General features: G+C 41.1%; 3 protein-coding genes across 4 annotated transcripts; 2 read left to right on the top strand and 1 right to left on the bottom strand.

Annotated features, from left to right (window-relative positions):
• Nucleotides 1-1,154: 1,154 nt before the first annotated feature.
• Nucleotides 1,155-4,191, top strand: LOC108140620 (fatty acid-binding protein, muscle). Its single transcript, XM_017263534.2, has 3 exons — nt 1,155-1,291; nt 3,559-3,830; nt 3,893-4,191. Exons 1-3 carry the CDS (start codon nt 1,222-1,224, stop codon nt 3,941-3,943), a joined length of 393 nt encoding a protein of 130 aa, XP_017119023.1. The 5' UTR covers nt 1,155-1,221; the 3' UTR covers nt 3,944-4,191.
• Nucleotides 4,192-4,954: 763 nt separating this feature from the next.
• LOC108140619 (tricarboxylate transport protein, mitochondrial) lies at nt 4,955-8,605 on the top strand. Of its 2 annotated transcripts, none has more exons than XM_041709215.1 (3): nt 4,955-4,969; nt 7,087-7,440; nt 7,748-8,605. In XM_041709215.1, exons 2-3 carry the CDS (start codon nt 7,115-7,117, stop codon nt 8,373-8,375), a joined length of 954 nt encoding a protein of 317 aa, XP_041565149.1. In that variant the 5' UTR covers nt 4,955-4,969; nt 7,087-7,114; the 3' UTR covers nt 8,376-8,605. The 2 variants fall into 2 exon arrangements, with proteins under 2 accessions (XP_041565149.1, XP_017119022.1); XM_017263533.2 differs by lacking the exon at nt 4,955-4,969 and adding an exon at nt 5,849-5,963.
• A 345-nt stretch (nt 8,606-8,950) lies between these two features.
• LOC108140618 (8-oxo-dGDP phosphatase NUDT18) lies at nt 8,951-10,821 on the bottom strand. The gene is made up of 3 exons (XM_017263531.1): nt 10,246-10,821; nt 9,915-10,173; nt 8,951-9,823 (listed from the first exon to the last, which is right to left on the bottom strand). The coding sequence occupies exons 2-3, from the start codon at nt 10,162-10,164 to the stop codon at nt 9,051-9,053; spliced, it is 1,023 nt and encodes a 340-aa protein (XP_017119020.1). The 5' UTR covers nt 10,165-10,173; nt 10,246-10,821; the 3' UTR covers nt 8,951-9,050.
• Nucleotides 10,822-21,173: the final 10,352 nt, after the last annotated feature.

Raw genomic sequence — 21,173 nt, 5'->3', positions numbered from 1 at the left:
GTGAGACATTAAATGGTGCCACTGACCCACAGAAGAGAGCCTACGAATTCGGTATAAATTGTGTGCATGCACAGTAAAACCTAAGGAACTTGAAACTTCACATGCCACCAAAACCAACACACAGATTTGTTCGTTAAAAAAGATATAAAAAAACTTAAAATATTAAAAACATTTCAGATATCCACAATATCAAAAAAATAAGATAACTTTCGCTCAAAATGACCTCTAGTTTGAACTTAAATCAAATTTTTTAAAGTTAAAAGCTCTTTGATTGTTTCATCTTGCGAAAACTATTGTATCGAAAAATGCAAAAAATTAAGTAAAAATCTTATTTATTTACTGTACAGCATTCGATGAATTAAAAAAAATCTTAAATTTGCAAAATACATTATTAATAACATTATTAATAAACAGGCAATTGTAGTAATTTGACTATAAAGTATTCAAGTCTACCTAGGATTGCATGACTTTCGTTTTGAATTGCACATTAAGGCGTTTCCACTCCATGGGTTCTGAATTTAAAAAGTTAAAAGTTTGCGTAAAAATAGAAAGATTTCACTGTATTTATGAGACCTTATTGCAATTGCGTTGTCTCCATGACAATGTGGCGTCCGTTATTAAGCCGGTACCTTTGAATCAATTAAGGCTGCAGCCAATTGATCACGCCAAGGTGCAAGAGGGGCAGGTGCTGGTGCTGGTCCGACTCAGACTCTGAATAATAGTAAGTAACACTAACACGTCGGACCCATTATACGGCGGGCAATATCCGGAGAGGGGCCAATGTGCGGTGGCTACACGGCTACGCTACGGCCATACATAGAACCGTTAATATTTTATTTTGAGAGCGCCTAAAAAAAGCTGTTTTATGTAAGAGCGCTTTGGAATTGGCGCCGACATTTCGATACCTTGGCGGCTGTACTTGGTTTTGCATCTGGTAGGGTAAGCCGATCCTCAGCCGATGCGATGCCACATCATTAAATGCTTCCGCTTGTTCTCACAAGCATCCAAAAACACACAAACAAAAATTCTACATCCATGCAACGCACTGCGAGGGAGCAAGTGGGAGAGAGCCGCAGAGAGAGAGAGTGGTACAAATTTACAGCTGGCAATGCCGCCCCATCTCGCGAGAGTATAAAACAGTCGACGCAATGCTAAACTTTTTATTCGCTCCGAAAACTTTCAAAAGTGAACATCTCGTGCCGACCAAATCAAATCCAAAAAATGTCTTTCGTTGGCAAGAAATTCAAGCTGGAGAAGTCCGAGAACTTCGATGAGTACATGAAGGAGCTGGGTAAGTGTCCAAAACCAAAACATAAATCCGCAATGCAGTGAAAATAGCCTAAACACACCAAGGTGCTTAAGAGAGAGAGAGAGAGGGAGCAAGGAGCGAACACGCCACCAAAATTGACCGGCCGGCTTTTTTTTGCGCTAGTGTGCAAAAACTACAATGGCAGTGGCATATCAAGGGAAAATTACTTCCCCCTTTAAAAGTATTCGTAAAATTCAACTTCAAATTTAATGAATGAATTTCATTGTTGAAACGTTTCACTCGGCGTTAAAAAATTGTATGCAAAATCCCGCCGCTTAATAAATATGTATGCCTGTGTGAGATGAAAATCAATTGAGAGCAGGAACAGTAAAAGAGATGCACACAAGCTGAAAAAACGTGGTCCAAAATTTACAGTTGCGAATTACAGTGCAAAAGGTATAAAATCCATTAAAGCTTATTTGCGGGAGTCATAAACCCACAAAAAAAAAACTAATTAAGTATGGGGTCTGAACTTTGCTCCCCTTTTGAGTCACTTCTGTCTGTTTTCCATGGTACCATCATCATGACATTAGCTTTCGCGACAGGTGTCGTATATTTATGTACTACATTTTCGGGGAAAGTTTCCCACTGGACTTTGCGCTGGCCTATAAACTGTTTTTGCTGCGATCTTTGGCCTCTCAATCTAGACTACACGAAAAAAAAATTAAGATCATTTTAGACTTACAATTTTAAGCAAATATTTAATTATTCGTTTACATTGTTAAAATTTATTTTTCTACGAAAGTTCGAACGACTAAAAACGATCAATAGTTGATCTGGCTGTCTAGACGCCTCCATGGGCGTGTCAGGGGGATGGGATACATTTGGAAACCCTAGATGGCGCGTCGCTTTGAGGTCTGGATTTATTTACCAAACCCCAGTTCGCCAGAACTTTTCGCCTACACTTTGCGGTTTCGGTTCCGAGAGCCACGTACTTCTCAATTTTCAAACCCAAACAAATCCAAATAAACCTGACGTTGGGGCCTCGCAGTAGTTATCAGCTGTCGTATATAAATGCGATAAACTATATGCCTATATGTGCCAATGGGCGGCACGATAATTAGGTGCGATTACGGTTTTTGCACTTTGGGCAGGCTGCCCTATCGTAGACCACAGTTCGTAATTGCAGGCTAGTCTAATCTATTCAAGGTCCTCCTGTCATATACGATGCATATAAATCGATCTCTGGTACAGTTGCTGGGTTCCCATGAGTGGAAACTTATCGCGCGACGGCAGTTGACACTTGACTCGAGGGGACTTGACAAAAGTACCAGCGCGTAAAGGTAACTGATCCATACATAATTGAACATAATTGATTGGGTCCCTTGATGGCTGAACAATGTTCTAGATTCGATGTAATACAGGTCAGAAAGAAACCATTTGATTGTTTTCTCTAAATGCTGGATCATTTAATTCTTAATTATGTGTTCGTTTATTTGCACAGGCTGGTAACGATGATAACTGAGTGCACAGAGGGCTTAAATAATAAATGCAAAATAAAAATGCTTATAGGGCGCAATTTAAAAGTGCAAAACAGAAATGAGTTTAAGTAACAATGATTCATTGACTACATTAAAGATTTAAGTTGCAATAACTATAAGACCTTTAGAATCAGTTATTTTATGGCAGTGATTATTAGCACACGATTTAATGACTTTTCATGAGCTATTAGTAAACTGTTTGCCTATCTCTCAATGAAGTTATTATTTCTCTAGAACTACAACACTTCAACCGTTTACGGTACAACAGTTCGAATGACTTAATCCTAACCAATTGAAATTAGTAATCAGGCCCTATGTCGAAAGATATAAATTATTTTAGTTTCGACCGCATTTATATACCGATTTCTCTGCTGCAATCAACATTCTCACTTATATACATATATGGGATGCAGCAATGAGATAAGGTTGTGTCTCGTTCGATCTATATATAGAGGGGCTTGCCAATTGATAAGCCCGCAGAAAGAGGGGAAGGCGACTGCCCGCATTGTTCGTTAACCTTGAGCACGACTTTTGACGTTCTGACTGAGTCTGCAGGGAACTTCATGGCTCGGCTTTATTATTTTTAATTAAATATGATATGATTTGCATTGTGACCGCTCTGGGGTCCCCAACTTTGTTAGTCTAATTCAATTATGTGCAGTCTTCTCATAATTCGACATTCGTGGCGATTTTTGATTTCTTCCTTTTCCCTTCTTATACTTTTTGATCATATCCGAATACATACTTTTCTTATTCTTGTACTTGCAGGCGTCGGTCTGGTGACGCGCAAGATGGGCAACAGCCTGAGCCCCACCGTGGAGGTGACTCTGGATGGTGATACCTACACTCTAACCACCACCTCCACCTTTAAGACGTCGGCCATCAGCTTCAAGCTTGGCCAGGAGTTCGACGAGGAGACCCTGGACGGTCGCAACGTCAAGAGCATCATCACCCTGGATGGCAACAAGCTGACGCAGGAGCAGAAGGGCGATAAGCCCACCACCATTGTCCGCGAGTTCAACGACGGAGAACTGATCACTGTACGTACAAATATAGCCCATATCACCAGCCACTCCTTACTGATTCCATCCCTCCCCCGCAGACCCTCACCATCGGTAACGTGAAGTGCGTGCGCGTCTACAAGGCCGTCTAAGCTGTCCATGACTGATCTATAAATATATTCATACAACTACATGCATTGCAACTAACTCAGATAGCCACTTTTATTGACTAACAGTGAATTAAACTAAACCAAACGGAACTGCACGCTCAGCCTAATGTATATTTATATCGCACCCTTACACCTGCAGATGGTGTAGGTGTGAATTGGGTGACCCCTTTTCTTGGAAGACCAATTTCCAAATGCATTTGAATAAACTAAAACACTGAAGTGCTTTACAATTCTTGACTTTTTCTTTGGTTATTTATACAATCGGAAGTATAATTAGGATATGAAAAATGTGCTTAGCCACAGCAATCAAAAATGTATCAAAATTATTAAATGTATCCTACCATTTTGTTTATTTATATACCCAATCAATTCTTTGGAATCTGTCCACGATCGCCATTTAAGTCTTTCGCGTAGTGAGTATAGCTATCTATAGTGTTGTTTATAATGGTACTTTATTTGTGTCTTAATGATTAAACAAAAAATAAATTTGTGTTGCAAAAAATAATTGATACTTTCAATCATGACATTAACATATTTTAAAGGCAGGATTTTATCAAACATCTTAACAATAGTTTCAATACTATAGATATTGTTTAAGCATTTGCAGGGTTTTTGAAATTTAATATTTTTGGTTTATATCGAAATTGAGCAGACTTTTTTACCTTTGGTCTCTGTTGTGAAAGTTGTACTGTGATACGGTATAACTTTGTATGTTAAGGCATAACTTTAAAGATGCTTCTCTTCCTACGCGTTTCCGCTGTTTGGCTAATTGAGAAGAAAATACTACATCTTTGAGTCTTTTATATTGTTAATGGGTCTGTCGAAAGCGAGTGTGTTCTACAAGTGTGGGTGGCATCTGTGGGAGTTGTGGGGCTGGCGCAGGCGCAGTTTTTATCACTGGAGTGTTAAAACGGCCACACTTTTGGCCGGGTTTTTTGTTAACACTCACCGTTTGCCGGCAGCGTTAGAAACAACATATATTCATATGGATCCAAGTTGCTTCAGTCGGTAAATAGAAACCATTTAAGAGTTGGGCAATTAGAGGTCATAAATTGAAAATGATAGAACTTTTATCGGTTTGATTATTGTATAGCCAAATGGTCTGATAACTTCGATATAATGAAACCGTCGCGTGGGTGTGAGTGAATTATATGCGTGTTGTGTGAGCGCTCATTGTGTAATCGCTGCGGAAAAAAGTTGGTCTACTTTTTGGCGTCCCCAAAATCAAAAAAAAAGTCAAAGGTTCCTGTTTATTGTTCTTGGCTGGAGCTTTCCAGTCTGAAAGCTCTCTTCAGTTTATTGTTGCTGACCAAACGGGTTTTTAAATAGAGAGAGATCTCCACCTCGGTGTCAGCAAAAAAGCCGTATCACGCCATAGCCGTTACTTTGGAGCACTCTTTTCCCCACTCTCTGCACAAAAAAAAATATTGTTTAAATCTTATTTATTTTTGAGTAATTTTAATTGTTGGCGAGTGTTGAGTCATGGAAAAATTTAATTTTGAGACAGAATTTTTGTCACAACAGTTTTTCCACTTTATATTAATATTTAAGTGGAAAACAAATATGTACATATTTTTTTCTGTGTGAGTTTTTGAGCGCGCGGAGAGTGGATCCCGCTCCTTGGAGAGCTGTTGTTTACAAATCGCCAACTGTTGGAACCACAGTCCTCACTAGAAAGAGATGCAATCGGGCCTCCAATGATTCAAAAAGCGAGGCCATCGATGAAACATTTAAATAATGTCCAATTGGTCAAAGATAAAATAATAATTTCTAACCATGCTATTTTATTTTCTGATTTGCCAACCGTCATATCAAATACATATTGATGTTAGAGGGAGTACTGTAATCGCTTTCGCTCGTCGATTGGAAAATGGAACTTTTTTTGTAGCGCCGATCAGTTGAGATTCAGCCGTTGTCCACGATCGCCGTTCTCTCTGTCGCCTTCTCTTCGCTGCTGCTGGGCATTCCAAAAATTTAATTATTTCGGTTTTTGCATTCTAACGTGAGTAGTAAGAGAGAAATCAAATCCAATAACGGGGCGGCATTCTCCATGAGCAAACATTAAGTGCAACGATAGCTAAAAACCGTGCTTGTGTGTGTGGGAGTGGGCTAAATCAGCCGCTTGTGTGTGAGTGGAAGTCGTTAGAAACTTTCCAGCGCCGACTTATCAGTAGACATTGTTTATGTTTATCCAGATTTCCAGCACGATATGGCAAGTGGCTTAACCAACGGCAAAGAATGAATAATTATGAACTAAACTTCGCCGACTACTATTTATGGTCATGCAAAAGTTATGTAATCGCCCTGAAACAATATGAATTGTCAAGTGCAAAGAGCGAAACCAAATTGCCTGCTGATATAGTACAGCTCCCACTCGAAACGACAGACTATATCAGCCGATCTTAAGTAATCACTAAAAAGATTTTTAACATTTCGTGTTTCCCTGTGTTTGTGTTAGTTTGTCGATTTTGAGTTCCCAGTTTGTTTTGAACCTTGTCCTCAAGGTGAAATTTCGGGCGATAAATGAGTATAGTTATAAGAGAGAAGAGAGAGTCATTGAAGATACTACTAGTGATTACCAATAAAATTAAATTGGTGGAAATCTAGAACATCTACCTTTGAATATGAATCGTTGATTCCATAGACAATTGCATAAGTATAGCAGAACTGCACTTGAGCAAACACTTGAGATGAAAATTAAGGTCAATATTGAAGCGCGATTCGCGGTTGAAAAGTAATTCAAATTGTTACCATTGCTTTTCCAAATAAATTCTATATTTGCATATAAGGACCGTCATTTACATATTATTTGACTAGCACAATAAACTATGTGGACTTTACATTTTCCATGATCATAAAACATTAAAATCATTGAATGATCACTGATGGAGTAATCTAAGCTTTCTTCATTTTTTTAGTTTCGATGAATTTTCGGTGTATGTATGTATGTATATGTACACACCAATTTTCAGAACCGCTGCACCTACACACAAAGATTCTATTTTAGCATATCCATCAACAACAATGGTATATAAATATCTTTCGATTGAACAAAAATCAGCTGGAATCCAAAACTACTTGTGCCCCAGAACCGAATAGTGATCGTCTCTCTCCTCCTCCCGCAGCTAAATTTCCACCTCACACATAGTCAGCATGGATCGCTCGAGCATCGCCGCCCTGGTCAGTCCGTACCGCCGGCGTCCGGGTATGACGGAGGTTGGAGCTGCCGCCCCGGCCGGCGGACAGGTGGGCCTCAAGGGCATTGTCGCCGGCGGCATTACGGGCGGCATCGAGATCTGCATCACCTACCCCACCGAGTACGTAAAGACGCAGCTGCAGCTGGATGAGAAGGGCGCGGCCAAGAAGTACAACGGCATCTTTGATTGCGTCAAGAAGACAGTGCAGCAGCGCGGATTCTTCGGTCTCTACCGTGGTCTGAGTATCCTGATCTACGGCAGTATTCCAAAGTCAGCGGCAAGGTAATACAATCTAATACAATCCAAAGTATCTTATATCACACATTAACAAAATATTTGGGTTTTAATATTTTTACACAAATTTACTTAATGACAACCAAATCAGTCATGAAGTAGAAACCAATTTTCTTAAAAAGTAGAGTGAAGCTTCTAAAATGTTATTAATCGTAAATGAATGTCCCAACTATTCCAAAAGCAGACTTGTAATTAATAGTATCGTTCTTTTAAGCATAATAATCTTACTTTAGATAGGCAGTTAAGAACATAGTTTATTTTATTTTTTGTGCATGACTAATTCGCTATTTTCTAGGTTTGGCGCCTTTGAATTCTTAAAGTCGAATTCCGCGGACTCTCGTGGACAATTGACCAACTCCGGAAAGTTACTCTGCGGCTTGGGCGCTGGCATCTGCGAGGCCATTCTTGCTGTTACCCCTATGGAGACAATAAAAGTTAAGTTCATCAATGACCAACGCAGTGCCAATCCCAAGTTCAAGGGCTTCGCCCACGGAGTGACCCAGATCGTCAAGGCGGAGGGCATCTCGGGCGTTTACAAGGGACTTACGGCCACCGTTCTGAAGCAGGGATCCAACCAGGCCATCCGCTTCTTTGTTCTGGAGTCACTGAGAGAATTGTACAAGGGCGATGATCATAATAAGCCGGTGCCCAAGTTGGTGGTTGGAGTTTTTGGTGCGATCGCCGGAGCTGCCTCTGTGTTTGGCAACACACCGCTGGATGTGGTCAAGACGAGGATGCAGGGTCTGGAGGCCTCCAAGTATAAGAACACTGCCCATTGTGCGCTGCAGATCCTGAAGAACGAAGGACCTGCCGCTTTCTACAAGGGAACAGTGCCGCGTTTGGGACGTGTGTGCTTGGATGTGGGCATCACCTTCATGATCTACGACTCCTTCATGGACCTTTTCAACAAGGTGTGGGTGTAACCGCTGCTGGAGGTCTTGCGACTTAGTTATTTAGTTTATCCCTTACCCCGAATCCCAAACGTGCATTTCTTCTCTTATCCATTCAACTAGTCGGCTGTTGCAATCGTTTCTATTATCGTGACATATTCCAAGACAGCATTTTATATACACTGTATACTCATTATGCGTATATAGCTATAAAAATTATACAGCTTGTTTTAAATATTGAATTAAATTTGAGATGTCTGTTAGAAATTTTGTTCTGAATTTTAGTTAATTGCAGGAATATTGGAATGTAGTGGTTGAAACGCCATCAAGATGCAGAAAACTGTTGTTTAGGTCAATGGATAAGAAATATTTGTATTAATGTATCCCTTTTAAAAAAAGTCAATACATTATTTAGTACTATATAATAGTACGAACTATTATTGTAACTTCCTAAAGATAGATTATGCTAAGTCAAACGGGTATGCTTAGAATTAATCTTTCACCAAGAAATGGAAACGGAATTGTTAGGTAGTAGAATTAAATTATGTCAGCTCAAGACTAACGTAAGCAATCTCTAATTAGCACCATAGAATATAAACTTGATTGCATAACAGTCAGTTAGGGTTGTCTTTAATTGCAACTAATAACAGATAGATTGCTTGCACCATAGATTAGGACAGATTAATCTAGTTTTAAAGTACAAGGCATTTAGCGCACCACGTTGAGGGGAATCGAAGCGTTCTTGCTGCTGACAATTCGTCCCAACATCTCATCCAGTGGTGCTCCCAGTTCCTGCCAAATGCACTTGCCGATCAACGAGATTTCCTCGAGTGGCGGTCGAAAGGCCACCAGCAGATTCAGGCATATACCATCCGTGTTCTCCTGCTCCGAAGGGGAGTGTTCCACACTGAGCAAGCCATGTGGCCGATGCTGTGGCAGCTCTGCGCCAAAAATCTCAATCATAAACTTGCGCAGCGTAGAGTGCAGGCTGCGATTCGGATGCAGTTCCACCGTAGGGAAGTGGTGGGCATTCTTCTCGCTGACCAGGATATTGAGCGAGTTGTGGGCCCGCTTGCGAGCGACTGCCAAAACACGTAGATAATTCCGCTTGTGCGAAAAGCGTGTGGGCAGTATCCTTCCGTGCCAGGGCGATGGAGTGATTGCAATCTTCTGTCCCTGGTGGTAGGCTCGTCCAATATCAATGATGTTCAGTATGTCGTTTGCCCGAAGCGGCACCTCCTTGGGATTGCGCACCCATTTCGCCTGGATGGACTCGGCATCCGCATCCGCTGGTGTTTTGAGCCGACCGCCTGTAATGCGTCCCGTGAGCACGAAGCGGAACCAAGAGCCACCAGCCGCCTCCACGGCCAGTAGGGTGGTCAGCTCGGCATTCAGGCCTGTCTCCTCGAAAACTTCCCGGGCGGCTGCCTCAGTGATGGATTCGCCCCGCTCCATGCGGCCGGCGGGTAAGTACCACTTGCCTGGGCAATAGAGTGCAACGTTAGCGGGTTCTTGAGTTGTGGTTTTGGGTATCGGGGTATCGCGGTATACCATGCCATACCCCATCCTCACCTGCGCAGCTCTGTTTGGCCTCCTCGATCATGAGCAGCTCGTCGTGCTCGTTGATCAGCACACAGGCCACAATATAAGTGACCGTCTGGCCAAGAATGGGCACAAAATCGGAGGTGGATGAGGGCTGTACTCCCTGGGCCTCCGCGGTGGCATTTTGTTCTTTCAGAGAAAAGTCGCACAATTCCGTAGTGATGTTGCCCAGATCTTTGGCCTCCAAGACACGACGCACTTTCTCCACAATCGAAGCCATCCTGTTTTGCTAAGTAGACGACGACGATGACATCGACATCATTAGAAATTCCGGGTACAACTGGTATCTGAAAAAACTCACTTTTAGCGCTGAATTTCAAGGCGGCTGACTCAGTTCGTTGAACATGCTACGCCTAGCAGTCGGAATAGTCGAATACTCTGCATATATCTCCGGCTCTATATATGCAAATTACGAATTCTTGGGAGTGCTGTAGGCAAACAGCGCAAAACGCTTTAGAATCGTGGCGAACTCAAGAACGGACTGTATGTGACTGACTGGCGGCTATAATGCCCAATAAAATTGGCCAAGACGATGCCAATCAACTTTTTTTGTTGTCGCTCCACACAGGTGCTGCGGTGGCCTCTATTTCTCGCTATTTCTCTCTATTCTCTGTATTGATATCGGAATGGATGTCAAATAAGCCGCTCGACGGGTTTTCTTCGGGAGAAAGTGCATTGGAATGTGTCTCCGTCTAAGGCCAGCTGTTCGCTGTTCTGATCGGTACTTCGTAGCCAGCTCCGTTTATCAATGGGTAATTAAATATTGCACACTTATTTATTGCACTGCCATTTACGGCATAATTGATTTGCAAGAACAGGCAGGAACAGCTAATTTTGTTAGTAAATACATAATAGAGTGGTAAAAAGGCAGTCTGGCAACGCCGTTGATTTGTTTACCTTTATTAGTATGACCCTGTGACCAAAATACCTCCTATCGCTTCACTCATCTAGTATTAAATGGTGAGCCTGGTCCCACTCTTAAAATTTAAAATCATCCTAGTCGTTGAAAACATTTTATCAGCCAACAGACACTCGACTTGTTTGTTATCTAACCCCTTAAATGCGATAATAAACATGTCATATGGTAATTTTAATAACAACATGCATTACTCAACCTCGCAGCAAATTTAGCCGACAAACAGCAAACAGGCGTTGCGCCATAGATTAACATTAAAGCGCATCGTTTATAAACATTCTATCCTATGGACATATGGACGTCTGTGTGTGCGTTTTTGAGCAGGAAGCCACGCTGATTGCCAGCAATAAAATTTGAATGCGGAAATTTCATTGTTTACCCAAATCGATCATCATTAAAAGCATTGCTGTTGCCATTCCCGGTTGCCATTGCAAAAGTGCCAATTGCTTCGAATCCATGGCGTATACTTAACGTGGGCGGAGCTGACAGTGGGTATGTGGGTGGTCCGACTCCTGGTAATGGGCCTGCAAACTCAGATGCCTGGGTAGGTAATTCAATTTTGTGCAAATGCTTGATTTGCCATTTAGCTGGGAGACCTAATCCAGGGCCTTGAGTTTTGTTTACACAGAGCAAAAACTACAACGAAAATTTGGTAACCTCGACCTGGTTTATGTTTGTCGTTTAAATGGTTAGGTTACTAACTTCTTAAAAACATGTTTTTATAAAAACGTAGTTATTATATTAATTATTAAATATTTTATCACTTAAGTATTCATATAATATTTTAATTTACTAGGGATTTCTCACTGGTTTCATTTTAGTTTTAGTTTAGCATTTTAGTTTATGGTTGCATTCTTAACTTCGGATGCTGAAAATTTGAAGTCTAAAATTGGAAAACAGAAGTTCTGTATAATTTTAATAAAATACCTTAATAATTAAAATGTTTGTTATGTTAGCTTTAAAAGTTTTCTTTATTACTTACAACAAATGTTGTGTTGCACCAAACATTTAATAACAAACAAAAAGGTAAATGAAATAAAATTTTTCCCCGTGCTTTTCCATTTCTTCGCTGACTTCCTCTTAGGCATACTTTCTGCACTTTCCACCGTTTCCTCGACGGCTCCTCAACCACAGTTCACATAAGACTTTTGTCATTATATTGTTAATTTGTTTTAGTTGTTTTTTAATTTCCTTGGAGAGTCGCAACCTCGCTGAGATGTACATGCGTGAGGGCTCAAATGTAGTGGTGTCCTTGTTAGAATTTGGGGTGTTGTAATGGTGCGGATGTGGGCTTGTGTGGGTGTGCTAATGTACTGTGAGTGGATCTCTGGTAATAACGGCTAAAGTAAAATGCTGATAAAGTGGCGAATGTTTTGGAATGTGCGAGTGTTTGTGCGAGCGGATTCTGCTGCGTGGCTGCGATGACAGGCAAAAGCGAACACAAAACGTTCATTTCCCACATGCACCATTATTCGTTGAAACCCGTAAATTTCACCGAAAACGAACAGCAGCAGTAGCAGCAGCAGCTTTGGAAGCATCAGAAGCAGCAGCAACAGAAACAGCAGCACCAATCCAAGAAGCTGCTTAACACGAGAATAATGTTTAAAATGTTTATTATGTGTGCAAGTGACGCGAGCTTCGCTTCTCGTTCCTTGGCATCTTCCCCTTTTAGATGACAGGCCCAAACGAAAGACCAATACGCACACATAACTCTGCACTGTCAGAGAAAACGGGTACTGGTGTTGCAGAGAAGAGCTTAGAAAAATGTTATCTTAAATAGTTATTGTAAAACAATTGAATAGGACATATAAATATCTTAAAACGTTTAAAATGAAAAAGGCAGTTTGCTTTTAATAATCGAATATCCTATGTATTGTATATTAAAACAAAACAATATTAATCTTTATTTTAACATCAAGTTTTAGGCAAATTAATGAATGTGATCTTTTTGCTTATCAATAACACTGCACAACAGTGCAGGATTATGGGCATTAAATCATAGAATTAAATACAGCTACTCTTTTCTTACCGTTTTTACGTCTGGTATTTACGTTAAAAACGAAAACTAAGTAGTCCTGTGAAATTGGTATAAGTATTATTATATTGTATTAAACAAATATATAAAATATTTTTATTTATAAGGTTACTAATATTGTGCTAAAGGACTTGTTGTCACTCATTATTTCTGGTCATTTTTGTTTGTGGTCAACATATGCCTTAGAATGCTGACATATAACCAATATTGCGTATTGAGCATTTTGCCTGAGACCACTTTACAAATTCGTTAACCCAGCATTCGAAACATTCTGCTGTACTGACATAAAATCCTCAATCATGCGAACATGAAATCAAATCCTGACTGAGTTTAACCGCTTTGGGTGCGAAACACTGGGTTTTTGTTTCTCTGTGCGCAGACATATAAACGCTGTACAGAAAATATATAGGTATATGCTTAAATATATGTATTTACATGTGGCAATGTTGATTTTCGTTGTGCCAACGCCGGATGCGAAACAAGTAGTCCAAATAACCCGCAATAAGCTTTTGTCACGATTAACAGGGCTTACGCAAATGTGTGTCTCTGTGGTGGAAATATCCCCCATACCCCTTTTTCCCCCTTTTGCCCCATTCCACGCCGCTGTTTCCAGCATAATTACATGCACGGCATGCGTGCGTGTGTGTGTGTGTGTTTGTGGGTTTGTGGGAGTGGGTGCGTGTGTGTGAGCCATATTTTAGATTAATGATGGCGTCGACTCGTATTAGGCAAATGAAGAAATCGACATCGACATCGACATGCGGTTGAGGACAAGGTGAGCTCACCCCACAGGATCCCCGGGATCTTGTGTTTAGTCCTGGATTAGAATCCGCCGGGTTTTATGGCTCGGCTATGGCCCCATCCTGTGCGATGTGGTTTTCGCAGCACTTCCGCAACAAATTTGCCACAACAATAAGTGCATATCATTATGCTGATTTAAGTGGCCAACCCACACGTACCCATCTATAGCGAGTTATTGCCCGCACACCTGACCCCACCACTTTCAACCATGCGCCCCCTTCCCCACCTCGCCAAAAAAAAAAAAAAACCCGCCCACAAATGTTTGCTACACGGGAATCCCGGGTCTGAAGCTTATGGAGGTTCTGTAGGTCCTGGAGATCCTGGAGGAGGTCCTGGCCAACGGCGTGCATGCAAGTGGGTACATAAATCTTTGTTTAAAGACACATGCACAATGTAAGTTAAATTGGCAATAACGTGCTTTCTTTTATACGCCAAGCTCACAACAACACACACATCTGCGCCCACAGGTGCGGTCAACCAAATAGCAATCGTGAATTTTGCCCATAAATACAGTCGAGCTCCTTGCACGGCAAACTTTCCCGAGTCAAAGTCTGTGTGTGAGTAGAAGCAGTTCAAGTGGTAGAGATACTCATATCAACGTATTCTATAACTAAAAGTTTTCCGTAAGACTTATTTTAAGAGTGCGATGGTTATACCACAAAGTTTGTTATTTTAGACAAACTTTGAAATGGAAATACGAGTTATAAATATTTTTCTTAAAAGAATTTGTTTAGCAAATTAAGTTATGTTTGTTGAGCAGCAAAGATTTATTTAAAACTGTACAACAAATAGTCCTCGAAATTGAGTTGTCCCGTTGCTATAACGTGTTTACCCTGGAATATTATCACTCATAAGAAAACATAATTAATTATTATGTTTATGTTACCCTGCCCGAAAACCCTTAAGTGTGCGCACCAGTGGTGAAATAATAAAATGTTCATTCACAGCGCTATTATTTTTTCCGAAACTGTGCCCAAACATACAACCTACTGTCGTACACTCACCGACATCCATATATATGCAGATGTAGATGTGGCCGTCTACATAACGGTAACGGAACCTTGTTTGCAAGGAAGTAACAACCTGTTTTCACCCCGTACTTCGTGGGTTTTCGCCGCGAACGAGGCGGCAAAGGGGGCGGTTGGGGGCACTATGCCCCCGCCCACCCTGGTTTTTGTTGCTGTTATGCTTTAATTATGCCCTTGTCAAAAGGTGGGTCTGGGTCTCCGGCCCAACATGTCCGTAACTCTGGCCCTCGGCGGCCCATTCTCTCCGTTTTTGTCCGAGCGGATACAAATTTACTATATGGAAGTGGGGATGTGCATATGGCAGCGTGTGCGAAGGCTGTCCCATAAAATTCGGGAGCTCACATCATCGATTGCAAATAAGAGGAAAAACCTGCAGCATCATCAATGCATCCTTTTGAAAACCGCTTTTCTTTCCACTGTAGCTTCTCATATTTCCCCCTGTCAAAAAAAAAAAAAAAAAAAAAAAACTTAACCAAACCAATAAAAAAGTTTCTTTCGCTCGCCACTGGAGCTGCTATTAAAGTCGCTTTTGGCCAAGCTAAAACGGAAACACGATTTTCAGTTCAGCTTTCCCACTGCGACATGCAATCAGCGGGTCTGCTGCGGTGCCCTACTCAACCACTTGCAACTGCTAACCGAAAGTTTTGACTTTTAGATGGCCAGTAATCAGATCCACCCGCTATGTACTCTTGGTCAGAACTCAAACTTGAATTCATTTGAATGGGATTGTTTCAATTATCATAACAGGATTATCACGGCCACAAAGAGTTTTACGATGCGGTTTTATTTCTGAGCTTGTTGTTGAATGACAGCTCTAAGCTCCTCTACTCATAATCCGATAATAAAGCTTTTAAATTTTAATTAAACATAAAAAAATTACTCTATAATGTATTTCATTATGAAATACAATTTAATATGTAAAAGTTATAAAAAGAAGTTGAAGCCCATTTGCGATGTAAGCTTCAAGAAAAAAATTGTAAAAGGGTGTCTTGGGGAAAAAAAAACCAAATGAGCAGAAACACATTGAGCGATTTAAGTCAAAAGTAGCTTGTAAGCTGCAAAAAAGCCGTCTGCATTTTTCAGTTTACAAGGTACTTTTGGTTTACAGGAAAGATGTTAAGACTGTATTTATTTGGACTGTCGCACATAAGTGGTTTATAAAGGCACCTTTGTTGGGTAGAACGTTTGGTAATTGTGAAACTTCCCTGTGAAAGAGACACGCTACCGTTAATCCCCCGAAAGTAGCTGAAGCTCGGATGTAATTTAAGCAGAGGCTCGGAATTAATGAATCAACCCCCTTGCATGATGAACGACATCTATATTTAAATACGATGTGGGAGCCGTTTTGTCTTTCGCCGGTATGCCACACACAATCTTATCGGGGCAAGCGAGTGCTTATCTCATTAAATGGCAGGAGACGTCATTGAATCATTTTACAAATGGCTGAGTACATGTCGCATATGGACAGGGCTTAACGGAGGGCGGAACTATATAGCCATATAGTCCTGTGGACTAGGACTACACACACACACATACACACACAGAGTGGAGCACACGCACACAGCGCAATTGCTGACAAATGAGATAATTTACACGCTGAAATGAAGCCCATAAAGGCTCATTTAAAATTCAGCGGCGTCTGGGGCATAATTTTTTTTCGCTGCTTTGCTTTTCCTTCGCCCTTTTCCACTTTTCCACTTTTGCACATTTCTCCTCCGACAAACCAAAGACCCCCCTGCCCACTTTACTTTTTCCGTTGTGTTTTGTGTTTAATGGTTCCTTGCCATGACATACGTGGCTGAATATTAAAAGTGGGATGGAGCTCGGCAAATAGCTTTGGGCCTAAAAACGCAAGAGAGACAGCGACGAGAGGCAGAATCTTTATTAGCATACGGCATAAAAATGTTTATTAAAGATGGAAGGGCAGGGAAAAGGGAGACAGAGAGCGGAAAAGTGAAAAAAAAAACCGGAAAAACGGAAAAAAACGAAAACTTTCCCTCCAATGTAAGAATCACAATTTAGTTTTTCCTCTTCCGGTTTTGGTCGCCGCCACGCCGACCGGCTTATTGTAAATCGAATTGAAGTTTTTGATTAAGCCCCGAAATAACTGAAGGGCGTTAGGGCCCCAACGGGCCACGCCCCCTTTTGTCTGCGGGTAAGTTTTGTCATTTGCTGTGTTTTTTTTATGAGGTTCAACTTAATTTTATACAAATGACCTTAGGTCATATCACCATTTATATCCGTCAATCCCTTTTCGGTATAAGTTTTATATTTGCCTGTTTTCGTTTTATATTCCCTGATTCGGCCTCCAGTCTCAGTTCTGCTTCTGCGTTTGTCTCTGTTGCTTTTAAGGGCATTTTTATGTTCGCTGGAAGCGGCAACTAACAGCCGAACGAGTCCTGAACTGTCCTAAAAGCCTTTAGCCAAATATCTTCAAGAGACGCAGGCACCAGCCGCAGAAGCGACAGCCAAACAACAGCATTTGGATGGGTTACAAGAATCGAAAAGTAAATGTTTTTATACCCTTTCGAATTTCATTTGAAAATATATTGCAAAGAAAACGCTCGGAGTTTTCCGGAGTACATTTGTCTTCACAACAAACCACATAACTTTATTGCACTTCATTAATTAAGGAATTTCAATTCAGGATTTGTAATATACATATAAGTCTCATGTATCAATTTATTTAGAACATATTTGGAACTGTCTATATTATTTTTTATCTTTTTGTATATATTTTGCAATGTTTATTGCCTGCTTAAGAATATATATTTGTTATGGAATGAAAATGATTAAAATACTATTTTTAATACATTAAACCGAATCTTTAAATAAATAAATGTCCACCATTCTTTAACATTTATTAAATGCTTCACTGCATTACAAATGGGTGAAAAAAATGTAAATACACTTGGCAAGGGCAGCAAAAAACAACTGACTGAGCAGAGACAGCCATGTGCATATTTTTATATGGCCATCTATGTATTTTGGCGCCGAAGATATGAGTGTGTGTGTGTGCTCGCATATGTATGTCTAGGCTTATGTAAATACACGAACGAAGAGTTTTTGTTTGCATAGAAAGCCAAAGAGGAGTTTGGGCCGGGATCCCGCATCCTACCACCTTTCATTCGGGCTCCAGACCCCAGCAGCTGAATCAGGATGGCAATATAAAAAAGCCGAGCTGAGCCACTTGCGAAAATGAAAGGAAAATGTCGACTGGAGATGGACATCAGCCAGCCGAGAAAGGGCATTCGGACACCAGGACTCCGGGACTCCGGAATTCGCAATCCCAGAATTCGGGGAAGAGGAAGGGATTCGGAGAAAGGAATAAGGAGAAAGGATTCCTCATACAAAGAAACCAAAGTTTTCCCTGAGCTCCAGTCGCAAGTATTTCCTGGTTATTCTTCGGTCCAGCAATTGAGTTAGATTTGATGCATATCAGATGCTTATGCTCGGCTGAATGCTGAATGTTGAATGTTGAGTGTTGAATGTCGTCCAATTCCCCCGTTTCTTGGGCGCCTGCCCCCACTTCTTCCACTGTCGACTGTCCAATGTCCAGGAAAAACTCCCAGCTCAACCATCTATGTAAATGGCCTCCGGGGTGTTGAGTTCGAGCGACGGAAGTGGGCGGGCGGGGCGGGGCTAAGCAGGGGATTATCGAGTGCACCCGCAGTGGCCACTATATTTGCATATACAGTGCGTGCGAAAACTATAAATCACAGTGCCACACAGCAAATCATGTGCTGTCGTCTGGAATTTAATGAATCAACACAGAGAGATCCCCAACAAGAAAAAAACTAAGCATTTAAAACCGTTAATGGGATGGCTTAAAGTAAATAATAAGAAATTATATTAAATATTATGATATTCTTGGAATTTAGTAAGTTGTTGCTTACTTTAAGACAACAAAATAAGAGTTGTTGAGAAGCTCTAAACAAAAAATCATAGCTCGGACATTTAAATATTGTTTTAGATTTTTCGCAAGAAAACATTTCTTCCTCGCAAAAAAATTTAAAAAAGAATTATTAAAAGTAAATCAAACATAAATTTACATGCTTCAAGCTATCAAAGTTATCACTAAGTGACAAGTTGACAAGATTCAATTTATCGATTAAGGTCCATTAACAACCATCAGTGGCGCCAGTCGGTTAATGGATTTCATTTAATCCAAGAGGAAAAGAAAGTTGAATAATTTATCAACCAATTATCACCCGTTGCAGTCACTTAGTCGCCCAATAGCTGCGAAACGCACTGTTCGCCTAGTTAGTTTGGTTATTTGCACAAACGGATGAAGAAAAGTAATTAATTATTGTGTCGAGTATAAATAAATATTGTTGTAGTCTATCGCATGCAGTTTTCTTTGTTTTTCCTCTCAGTCTATCTCACTCCTTCATCAGTTCGTGGGTGTGTTGTGCTGTGTTGTGTTGTGTTGTGCGAGTGTGTGCTGGCCATAAATCAATAGATCCGCTCACACACACGAGCGGAAGAGGCAATGCACAAGTTTAACTGACCATGTGACACATAAATATGTGAAAGCGGGTGTAAGGAAGGGGGCGAGGGACAGGGAGGGGGGCGTGGTCGTGGGCGCTTGTCCTCCGGGGCCAGATAAAATGCTATCGTCGGCCAACGAGGAGAAAGTCCCTGCGAAATCACTTCGGGGAGTGCTCTCAACTCTCGGATCGTGTGGAAATCGCCACTGAAATGTGGGGGACTTATCAATATTTTGCAGCGATAACAAATTCAATCTAGTTTTTCTTTTGAAAATTAATAAAAACATCTCAAACATCATTTATGCTGTTTAAAGCATTTAATAGTTTTTAAAAGAATATTTCATAAAATCTGTAAGTAAACTATTGAAGTAGAGCAGTCGAACTAGTTGTATACGTGATTTTAAAAAGCCCTGACCTCTGTGGCAGTCTAAACTAATTATTTATTATTTATAAATAAATAAAATCAAATCCAAATTCGACTAGCTGTTTTGATGATTGTATAAAGGTTTGAGCTGGCTACTTCAAAGGAAATATATTTTTATTTTGCTTTCTCACTTTAATTGTAAACAATTTTCTTGTCACTTTCTATAAAGGTTATCGTTGTGCACTGAGGACTTTACTGCACAAACTTAAATAGTGAAATAAAATAGCTTGAAATAAATCAGCTTCCATTTTGAATAGAGTCTCTTTTGCTGAAAATAAATCACACGAAAAACATCTGCCAAATGGAAAAGTTGAATTCTAAGGATTAAATCAAGCGAAAAATCAGAGTTCTCAGTTCATTCATTTAACCTTTTTAAAGTTGCGTGGCTCTGGTTAAGAGACACTCAACTGCATTTGATTTGCCATTAACTGCATTAATAAATGGCATTCAATGGCATCCAATGGTCTGACCGATGCACGACAGGGCATCCTAAAATCCGAAACCAAATCGCTGGTCTTAACCAGAGCGTGTCAATCAATACGGATTTCCCGATTCGGAGTCGAATTTGCTGTCTGCGCGTCTCCTTCTCCAATGCCCATCCCCATCAGTTTCCAGTTGCCAGTTGCGATGACAGTTGTGGTGACGTCTCAAAGGGAATCCCATCGTTTATTTATGCGCCCGAGCAGAGGCATCACTCTGACCTATTCTCTGTGGCCAGGCGATCGACTGCGGCCTGGACACCTCGCCGGGAATCCCTCCTCGAATCCCTTCGACACAATGGGGATCTTAATCAGGCTGGCATCTAAATGCGGCTCAAATTGAATAATGAATGCTAAGTGGCCGGCCGGGAGGAACTTGGAATTGGGGAGGCCAGTTAGCCCGTGATGGGGGGCCACTTGTTAGGTGGGCGTGGACGTAGCTCCTCAATGAAATGCATTAAATCAAGGCATCGTTGAAAGCGCCGAGCAGGTGTACTGGCCCGCCCCCCAAAACTAGTCAACGAAATGGAAATTTTCCACCAGTGTTTGTGGATTGGGTATGGGGGGTTCCGCCGTAAACATCAATTACGCCGCCCAAACTATTCATGCGATTAGCCGGCTTCGCTAGTTATTGGATAATAGCGGCCCAAATCAGAGGCTTGCGATGTGGGGGTTCCAAGGGGCCGAGAAGCCGAGAAGGCGAGGTGTACGCTGAATTGAATTAACGGCCACGTTGTCTGTGCTGGACTGTAGCGTTGTAAATTTCCAGCAGTGGATCTGATAAACTCGACATCGAGGACCCACCGAAACGCTCAGCCCGCAGACGAATTGGAATCGGCATCGGCAGAAGGATCTGGTCGGAGAGAGGTGGCCAGGAGGCAGCACCCAGGAGCAGGCCCAGACTTGGAGTTATTTCAACGAAACAAGAAATGTAAAGCAGAAACCGGCAGACAAAACGACTCAGTGGCTCACGGAGAGAAAATTATGGTGATCAAATCATGCCTTTATAAATATATGTAAGCATATGCTTAGTACCATGAATCTTAGGGATCTTAA

The sequence above is a fragment of the Drosophila elegans genome, unplaced genomic scaffold (assembly GCF_018152505.1).
Source record: "Drosophila elegans isolate 14027-0461.03 unplaced genomic scaffold, ASM1815250v1 contig_476, whole genome shotgun sequence".
NCBI lineage: Eukaryota > Metazoa > Arthropoda > Insecta > Diptera > Drosophilidae > Drosophila > Drosophila elegans.
The sequence above is the reverse complement of the archived record's forward strand: the minus strand, read 5'-3'. Positions and strand labels throughout refer to the sequence as shown.